Source organism: Podarcis cretensis, assembly GCF_951804945.1.
Source record: "Podarcis cretensis genome assembly, chromosome: 16".
NCBI classification, from domain to species: domain Eukaryota; kingdom Metazoa; phylum Chordata; class Lepidosauria; order Squamata; family Lacertidae; genus Podarcis; species Podarcis cretensis.
In genome coordinates, this window is record NC_137186.1 from 28,574,484 (window position 1) to 28,584,380 (window position 9,897).

The window sequence follows — 9,897 nt, forward strand, 5'->3', positions numbered from 1 at the left end:
TAAGAATCCACAGTAGCTGTACTGGCATATTTGGACAGGCGTATTTAAGTTCCTACAGCATTACAATCATGTGGCTTAAAATATTACAGTGCCCTTATTTTTGACACTAATAGGTTTGTTTTTTTGCAGGATGGGCTTAGTCCACTTTATGATGACAGTTGTGACCTACAGGGCAGCATAGCTCTCAGCTGTCCCATTGCAAAAATGAGGGAGAGGGGGATCAGCTCTCCAAAGTCAGAATCATACAGTCACCTGTGATGGAGGTGCTGCACAAAATCCCTAAGTAGCATAGAGAACTCTGGGTCCTGCCATAAGGAAAAGCCATTAACGCACAAACAGAAATGTCATGTTAATCTCTACTTCTGGTGCAACAGGATACTTGCTTTAGCAATAATTCAGAGCAGGTGTGGGGAGCCTGTGGCCCTCTAGATGTTGGACCACAGTCCCCAGAACATCTGGCCACAGTAGCTGGGCCTGATGGGAGCTGGAGGGCAACATCTGGAAGGCTGCAAGTCCTTTCGAGTGCTGCTCATCTCACCTTCAGCTCCTATTTAATGTATTTTAATGTATCCTATTTTAATGTAACTTCACCAATACCTAACACGACTCCTTTAAAATGTTCTTGCTGGAGTTGAGAAATGGCAGTCTCCCTCTCTGGCACATCTTTAACACATCACTCATAACTTTCTGCCCCACAATAGGACCTCACAGTACTTTAAATGAAACACAAAGTGGATATTACAATATCAAAGTTTATTTTTGACCAGCAGGGAAGCCATGTACATCCCTGAGTTGAATCCAAAAAACATGAGTGCAGTGTGATGAGGTAGAACAGTCTGGACTCCGGCTAGAATCGTCCTGAACTGCAGCCAAGAGAAATTTCCCTGCCTCCAATTATATAAACAGCAGTTCTGAGCCAAGCTGCTGGGTTGTCTTGGAAGTCCTCAAGCAATCTTCTTATCAACACAATCCCGGCCTCAAATTACAGCTTTCGAACATGTAACAAAGTTTCCCTCCCTACCCAGACTTTGGAGTCATGCTGCTGCCAGCTGCACTTGCTTTAGCAAGTAGTTCAGGTCTGCTTTCTAGGGCCAAATGGATCTGACCCAAACATAGGTTTTTATCTTAAAACACTAGCCTTAAGCCTGAGGCTGTGAAGAGTTGTCACCAGTTCTCACTAGAGAGTGCTGGTAATGGAGGATACTCTGTGTTCAGAGCGTCTCCTGGCTGACAGCTGTTTGCAACTGATGTGTTAAACAAAGGTTAATTGTGCTGGATTGGGGGCAAAGTTATCAAGAGATTCTAATCAATCTTGTATTTTAAAACCTTTAATTTCTTTAGAGAGGACCTAGTACAATCACGATTTGGCAGCCCCTCACTAAAAAAGAACACTCAACATGACAGCAATTAAACTGAGATTATCTGAAAACAAACCGATGGTATGCAAAGAACTGATTCATCCAACCACTTAAGAGGGTCTGCAGTTACAACTGCAATGCTTTTTAATTCCCTGCTTTCAGAAAGAACCACCTGACCTCATGAAAAAGGCCCTGGCTACCAGAAACCCTTTATGCGGCAAAAGCAGCTGTGAGAATCCACACATTGTGGTTTGCAGGTGACGCTGGTATACGTATGTGGACTACTTCCTCTTGTTGCTCCTTCCCCCAATATCCAATAATCCTAGGCTGTTTATGTTATTCTGTTCCCTGATTATTAGACGCCCAAACTGGGTGAAAGATCAGCCCTTACAGTATAGAAAGGAGGACTGACTTTTGTCCCTTTCTGTGTTGAGCTTCTCTTGGGTGGGGGGAATTCATGAACTTGGCGTGGAAGTGAATACTAAGACTTTTGTTCCTGTCAAAAGGGGCCAACAGGAAAAGAAGTCCAAGTCCGCATTTGAAAACTTCTCAAAATGTGCAAATTTTAAAAATACACACATACATTTAAATATTACAGTCGCTATACACAAGCTATTTTCATCTTCATTATCATCATCAAAACTAAAAAGATGGCAACAGGACCGCCATGCTGCTCTCTGTAGGTTTAGAGACAGGGCAGGGCAGATTTCAGGCTTGCAGGATCTACTTTTTATTTCCAAATAGAGCCTGGAGGCCCACCAACTGGAGCCAGATGTAAAAACCCACTCCTGGCCTTTTGAGTCTTGCTGCAGTTACAAAATTGGGAGTCTCACATCCTTCTTGATCTACTGCAAAACACCCAGAGATCTAAGAGTAGATCCCAATCTAAAATGTATTTATTTCAGCCAATTTAGAGCCTGCCTTTCTGGATACATTCCCCCCCGCCAAGGTGGCTCACAACAAAACAATTTAATACCAGTTTAGATCCTAGTCTAAAGTATCCCTTCTTTGTGGTCCTGCTGCAGTGTGGGAGCAAAGTCTCTTGCAGTCCTGAGACAAGGCTGCTGCTGCTGCTGCTGTTGCAAGCTGGCCAGTGATGGACGTGGAAGCCCTGGCAGCTCCAATAGGTCAGCTGTCTCTGTAAACAAACAGGATGTCCTCATCGGTGCCATAACTGGTTCTGGCTTCCTCAAAGTTATTGATGCTGGTTCGGCATGTTCCTGTGGGGCAGGACCAAAATGGGCTCAGAGGGGGCCAAGGGGTTAAGGCTCTGTTGAAAGGAAGGCAGGGCCATTGACTCAACAGCCCTAACGCGCCCATCTCCACCCCCCCACGCAATCATGGCCTTGGTGCAGAGACAAAAGACAAGACAGACCCACCTGGCATGGCTCATGCTCCGGAGGCACGAGCCAGGAAATGGCTAGGACAACATCAACCCAGAATATTGTACAATGTTGCAGAGAGGAATGAGCTAACATGCCAGAGTTGTCCAGTTACCACACTTCCCCTATTTGAAATAAAGGGTGGTGGCTACTCACGGTCAGCATAGGCAGGATTGTTGTAATAAATACTCCCTGAGGCCTTGCTGTAGCCACACAAGACAACAAAATGGCCCTGGTAGTCAGGACTTCTGCAGAAGCACTTCTGGCCGGTTGGGAGAAAGCAACAATATTTGACCGGGTTGGAGCAGAGGTCACAGAGCAGCAGGACGGCGTTGACCAGAACAATGGCCACATGGCCTTGGGCAAGGTGATCCTGGATGTCCCGGACAGTCACTGTGCTGTGGAGGAGAACAGATGGAGAAGTCAGTCCACTGGAGTCTCTTAGGGATATCTTAACAAGGAAGACACCAACTCTACCAGGACTGGAGGTTTGGAACAGGTCACTAGGTCCACAGCCCATATGGACAGGATGGCTGCTTGCAGCAGCCTTCCCCAACCTGCTGCTCTCCAGATGTGTTGGATCCCATCATCCTACGGCTGGAGCTGACGCGAGTTGTAGCCCAAAGCATCTGGACGAGACCCGGTTGGCAAAGGCCTCTGCATTAAAACAGCTGCGGCATCTGTAAAGAAGTCCATGTGATGGGGAGATAAACCTCGACCGAGAGAGAGAGAGAGAGAGAACTCACCGTTTCTCTACCAGCACTTTACAGGCTTTGGATTGTGCAAACAGCTGGTTGACTCTGTTCTCCTCTGTGTCAAAGTGTTTCCTGTAGAACGACTGAAGGAGGAAGAGGACAAGCCTGGTCAGAACAGATTCCTCTCGGGGTAAGAAACCTAAGAACATAAGAGCATAAGAAGAGGCCAGCTGGATCAGGCCAATGGCCCATCTGGTCCAGCATTCTGTTCTCACAGTGGCCAACCAGATGCCTGTAGGAAACCCACTAGCAGGGCCTGAACACAAGAGCACTCCTGTGATTTCTAGCAACGGATTCAGAGTAATACTGCCAGCCACACTGGAACAAAAGTACAGCCATCATGGCTAGTAGCCATGGATAACCCTCCTCCTTGAATTTGTTGAATCCTCTTCTAAAGTCATCTAGATTGGTGGCCACCGGGTTAACTATATGCTGCATGGATAAGTTCTTTTTTTCTTTTCTCAGTCCTGAATCTTCCAACATTGGATGTCCACAAATTCTAGTGTTAGAGAGAGAACTTTTCTCCATGCTATGCATAATTTTATAAAACTTCCATGGTTTTATAAACTAAAATGCTCCCAAAATGGCAATGTTCCTTCACTGGGTGGGTGGGGGGTGGGTGTTGCTCCACCTCATTGCTTGCCCTCTTCTGGACCTTTTCCAACTCTACAATATCCTTTTTGAGGTAATTCGGCCAAACTGTACACAGCAACCTAGAGAAAGGGCTACCCAGGTCCCAGGTACAGCTTGCAAGAGAGTCCCCCTTGGACTGAGGAAGCAGGGCAAAGTTCACGGCCAGAGAGCAACACAAAAGAACATCTGAAACATCATCTGGAAAATCAACATGGATCCTGTCCCATTTAAAAAATATAAAAGCAATCTAGCACTTGCCTTTCCCAGACACGAACAAAGCACCAAATAAAAACAGTGAGTAAAAACAATTAAACAAAAACCACAATCTAATTAAAAGGCCCAAGTTATCATAAAATGCCATTGGGTACCTTGAGAAGACTGTATGTCAAGCTCCAAAAATCAAACGTGCTGGAAAGGTTCATGAGTGCCAAAACAAACCAATCATCATCATCATCATTATCATCCTAAGAGAAGGAAAGAATTCCTGCCCTCCAGACTTGGCCAAAGCACCAACATTTGAGTGAACCAGGAAGCTGACCTGGTTCTTGTAGCCCTTGTCCACCCCCAGGGTCTGTGTGCAGAAACGATGCTTCACCCCAAAATGACGCATCAGGTAGGCCAAATCGATGGTCCAGATGCTCTCCGTCATCTGGAGGTCCTGAATGGCTTTCTGGAACTCATCGTCATTCAGGAGGTTCAGGTACCTGGGACGAAACCAGAGGAAGTGGTGATGGTGAAGAAGAGGGATCAGGAGAGAACAGAGCGCAGCTTACAACGTGTTACCTGACAGAAGGGAATCTGGATGCTACAGGGTCTGCCTGCACAATGGACAAACTTCAGAGCAAGATAAAGGGGTGGAGAATGTCCCCCTGGATTCTATTTCACAGATGAAACAATGGTTTCCTTTTGTGAGTTGGCTCATATCAGCATATTGGGGAAAAGACCCTCTTCCAGCTGTTTCAAGCAGATTTGTTAATGCCAGTGGTGGGGTCAGAGATGATGCGAGCTGCAGTTAAGCAACCTCTGGAGGGCCACAGAATCCCCCTCCATCCCCATTAATGAAAATACAGCGGGTCCCACATAAGAAGGCATGGCATCTACAGTTTGAATGTTCTCGCAACAGGCCAGAATTTGAAAGGAAGGGAAGGAATGGAAAGTCCCTTGGACACCAACGATGTGGTCTGGTCCAGGCATAAGGTGATAGGAGGGAAGGTTTTGTGGGCTTGCCTACTCTCTCCCACCCCCCCCTTCCTAAGATTTGCTTTGCCCTTTACATCTGTTTTGGGACTAACTCCAACTTCAGGTAACTAAGACTGCATTGTAAAGTTTGCAAACTCTGGTTCCTGGCAATCCTGGCTAGCTCTCAACACAGCTCTAATAAGGGTGTTATACTAAGTTTTGGTTAAACAATGAAGGCATTCATGCACAACACAGGGAAAGGAAGAGGAGATGAGCTGACAGCACATTCCCAATCTCCAAACTAGGGCTATGCCTGAGCCAGACCTGTGCAGAGGCAGGTAGCGCAGACACAGAAAAAGAAGGTGTTTTGGGGAGAGAGGCAACTCATTCATGGGATGATGGGAAGGGGCCACAATAGAGGAGAAATCACTGACATTCCATCATGAACAGGGGAGTGGGGGGAGAGAAAGGCTTGGATCCACAGGGCAAGAAGTTCACTCTTGGAAATTCAGTTTGGTACAGGAAGGAGGGAGGGAGGGGGAGTTACAGTAGTCAAGATGGGAAATTACCAGCGGGCAGGCTACCGTCTTGGCAGAAGGGATGGAGAGAAATGAAAATCTTCTGCTTCATATCTACTAAGTGGCCCTTTAAAGAGGCATTTCACTCTCCTGCACCTAAAGCTCGTGTTCCTCTGTGGAAGGAAAGACGAGTTCAGCAGGAAAAGGAAAAGGGGGAAAAAAAGACCGAGAGCCAGCAGGCAGCACAGCAGAGGCAGATGGAAAATCGTAGTGGCCGTTATTCATGGAACACAAAAGGCAGGGTGGCTTCTACGGGAGTCACACAAGAGCATGGCAACAGACTCAAAACACCCAAAGAGGAAAAACCCGCCAGTTGCTGGCAATTACCGTGTTTTTTTTGCTCTATAAGACGCACCAGACCATAACACGCACCTAGTTTCTGGAGGAGGAAAACAAGAAAAAAAATATTCTGAATCCCAGAAGCCAGAACAGCAAGAGGGATCACTGCGCAGCGAAAGCAGCGATCCGTCTTGCTGTTCTGGCTTCTGGGATAGCTGTGCAGCCTGCATTCGCTCCATAAGACACACACACATTTCCCCTTACTTTTTAGGAGGGAAAAAGTGAGTCTTATAGAGCAAAAAATACGGTACTTGAAAAGCAAGTCAGCTGAGTGCCCCAGTCAAGAGTGTCTTCTATTGGGCCAACCAGAGTTCTTACATTATGAATATAACAACCTTTGTACCCATTCTTTGTCACTGTCAGATATAAATGCTGTTTCCTCCACAGTTCCTTTTCTTGTGCTTGAGAAGCTGCTGCTGTGATCAGTTGTGCTGCACTCACTGGAGGGCCAAGGCACTTGGGTGAGGTCTAGGGACCTTCCCACCTTGGAAGCAACTTGTTGGAAAGTGCCACCAGCCACCTTGCCTCCTTCCCCACCCCCAATAAGCCCCAACCAAAATGGACTTACTGCAGAACCATCCTGGAGCAAGCCAGCCCACAGTCCCAGTGGTACAGCTGCTGAAGGATTGGCACGTCCAGCTGCACATTGTCCACTGCAGGAAAAGAGGACACCACCGTCAGGAAGACAGTTTTTGGCACAACTAAGGTTCTTCTCTACATTCACACCCATCGTTTAACGGAAAAAAATATATTATTTTGTTCCATGCCAAAGACATCAGTTTGCAACATTTTAAAGCAACTCCAGGGGAGTTGTTTCATCTGACCCAAGAACTTGGTCTCACAGTAATAGACCATGGGATCATAACTGCCCCTGGATATATTGGACTAATTTATCAGTTCTGCACCCACACCATCTGCCAAAACCACCTCCCGGTGGTGTAAACCAAAGATGGGAAACGTGTGGCCTTGCAGATGTTTGTCGTACCTAGTCCTGAACTGGTACAGGCCATGGAGCTCTTGGAAGGATGAACCAGGCACCCCCACAGGATGAGGGCCTTGAGGAACAGGCAGGGGGCCTGAAACGCAGTCTGAGGATCCACTTGAAGGGGCCCTCTGGGTTGATACATGATGAAGAACCCCAGGAAGGTGCCTGCCCCCCAGCCTTTGAGAGAGAGACAGCACCGAAAGCTTGACCTCTAGGCTGAAGAGGAACAGCACAGTAAGCACCTATGGGCCCAGGGTCTCCTTGTGAGTAGGCAATGCCTGATGCTCCTTCACTGGCCGCAGCTGGGGCCAGAGTAGATAAGGCTCCCCCTCTGGAGCCTTCCAGTTGCTGGAAACAACACAGGTCTCTGGGTCCTTTTTCCTATGTTGTACCTGGCCTGAACTTCCTGAGATCCTGACCTTGGACTGCTGCCTAATTTCATTTCTGGACTGCGTTTGGACCTAGGTTGATTCTCTATGCATGACCTTGGTTTGTTTGGATTGTGCTGTGCCTGAACTCATGGGAAGTGCTTTAGTGAAGGTCTGTGTCTTCGGTAACTGGGACCCCTTCCCCCAACCCACAGAACGCATCTCCTGGAAGTGACAGCGTTGTGGACTACACCTCCCATAATCCCTGGCCAGTGGCTATGCTGCTTGAGATGGATGGGAGATGGAGTCTAAAAAAATATGAAGTGCCACAGCTAGTCACCCCTGATGACTAGGTTGGCTGCTCTGTTAGGGGAGAAATGCAGGGTATTGTGAACAGCAAAGGATGTCACAGAGGTGCTGATGAAAGACTTGGATGTTTCTGGTTTTTCAGAGGCCAATAGCTCAGCACAATAATTTCTAAATCTTCCTGGCAATGAGCCCATCATTTCCTGGGTAAAAAAGCATCAACAGAGCCACCCACTTTTTGTGTTTGTAAACTCCTTGCCAGTTATGCCCTTAGCAATGTCTAGTCATCGGGACTCTTGCTCAATTGAGTCGTTGCTCTTTGGGGACAAAAGTCTGTGTTGACAGGTTACCAGGACTAAAGGTACAGGAAAGGCCAGAGCCCCAGGACAGGCAGGGGACTCAGCTGGCTTCCTTCCAACCAACTGAGGCTGACTCAAGGGAGCCTTGAGGGAGGTCAGGACAGTTCTGGCCCTCTGGCTCTGGACATGCAGCGCATTCTTCAAGGGTAGCCTGGTGTATTTAGGAAATAAAAATAATACTGTATTTCAAAAGGACCAGGGGCAACACAAAGACATTTCAGCTGATCCAGTTTGAACAAAGGCAGCTCTCTTGCAGAAGCCTCCCCAGCCTTCTTTGCCTGATCTTCAGCCAGACTCCATTAGCAGTGAGAGACCAGTGACACTTGCCAGCCGGCGGAATCAAGGCCCAAACTGCTTTGAGGGCTCTTTTTTAAAAAAACAGTCAAGTAGTGTATTAATTTAATGGAGCATATAGTAAGTAAATTGCAACAGAGCCCAAAGCAATGGGGGGGGGGTGTTGTCCAGGGGAAGATGTCATCGTTTGTCTCATGGTCCTATGGAGGAATCTTTAGCGCTTCTGTAACTCTGCTTTCGGTCATACAAAACGTGCTGGAAAATATGACAGCCAATGTGTGTTTCTAACAGAATGCTGAGATGGAGACAACTGGAATCCTGAACTCTTGAAAGTGGCCTAAACACCATAAAGATATAAGTTTGCAGGAGCACTTCGGGCGGGCCCACTCCTCTCTGCCTGGAAGCCAAGTATGAGATCCTTGCTCTAAAGGCCACTTTCCCACGGGGGTCCGCTGAGATTTCAGAAGCCCCGACATTAGCTGGAAATGGTCCAGAGAGCCACAAACACCAATCGCACTAGTAGCTGCTGCTGCTTTAGGGCGGCTGTCACTGTACCCAGTGCAGCCCGACCTGGGAGCGTCCGGCGGGGCGGTAAGCCGACCCTAACCCCACACCCTGGATCAGGCTGCGCGGCGGCAGAGGGACCCCTTTCTACTGGGCTCCGACGTGTTTCCTCGGAAGCTAGCCAGCCAGCCCCCCCCCCACTCCCCCGCGCTCTGCACATGCTCGGGCGCCCCTTCCCAAGGCGGCAGGGCCCCCACCCCACGACTTGACGGACCTGCGGGCGACTCGTGCGCGTCTTCCTTGGGGCTCTTCATGGCGGCGAGGCGGGTGACGGGGAGCGGCTCACGGGCCAAGGGCGGCCGCGGGGCTCGGCAGGACGCGGGCCGGCATGGTTCCCACGGTGGCGGCGGCGGCGGCTCCTCTTCCTCCTCCTCCCGTCCCTCTCGGCCCGGCGGAGGCGGAGCCCGCAGCGGAGGCCTAGCGCCTGCCTCCCTCCGGGCCCGCCTCGCTCCTTCTGCGGTGGTAGCCGAGGAGCCTCCCCGCCGGCTCCAGCGGGGCCAGGGCTGAGGCCCGACAGGCACCGGGGCGGGAGGACGTGCGGTGGGGGGGGGGGGCTCCCTTTCCCACCCCCAATGAGCAACCAGGGGCGGCGGCGGAGGAGGCCGGGCCTGCCAGAGGCCGCTGGACTACAACTCCCGGCAGCCTCAGCCAGGCAGGCCAAGGCTCAGCGCTGATGGGAGTCGTAGTCGCTGACAGGAACCCACAGAGGTGGCCCACCTCTCGCCTCTCAGTAAGCGCCCAGGAAATGGGAAGGGAAGGGAGGGCGGCGACGACGAGGCTTCAAGCGTGGCGGGGTG

The 9,897-nt window shown here is 49.5% G+C and overlaps 1 protein-coding gene across 2 annotated transcripts; it reads right to left on the reverse strand.

Annotated features, from left to right (window-relative positions):
• Window positions 1-736: 736 nt before the first annotated feature.
• Window positions 737-9,631, reverse strand: GUCD1 (guanylyl cyclase domain containing 1). 2 transcript variants are annotated; one of them, XM_079957206.1, is made up of 6 exons: window positions 9,315-9,631; window positions 6,793-6,877; window positions 4,724-4,832; window positions 3,487-3,578; window positions 2,897-3,138; window positions 737-2,578 (listed from the first exon to the last, which is right to left on the reverse strand). In XM_079957206.1, exons 1-6 carry the CDS (start codon window positions 9,352-9,354, stop codon window positions 2,487-2,489), a joined length of 660 nt encoding a protein of 219 aa, XP_079813332.1. In that variant the 5' UTR covers window positions 9,355-9,631; the 3' UTR covers window positions 737-2,486. The 2 variants fall into 2 exon arrangements, with proteins under 2 accessions (XP_079813332.1, XP_079813331.1); XM_079957205.1 differs by having other exon boundaries at window positions 4,667-4,832.
• Between the last annotated feature and the right edge of the window lie 266 nt (window positions 9,632-9,897).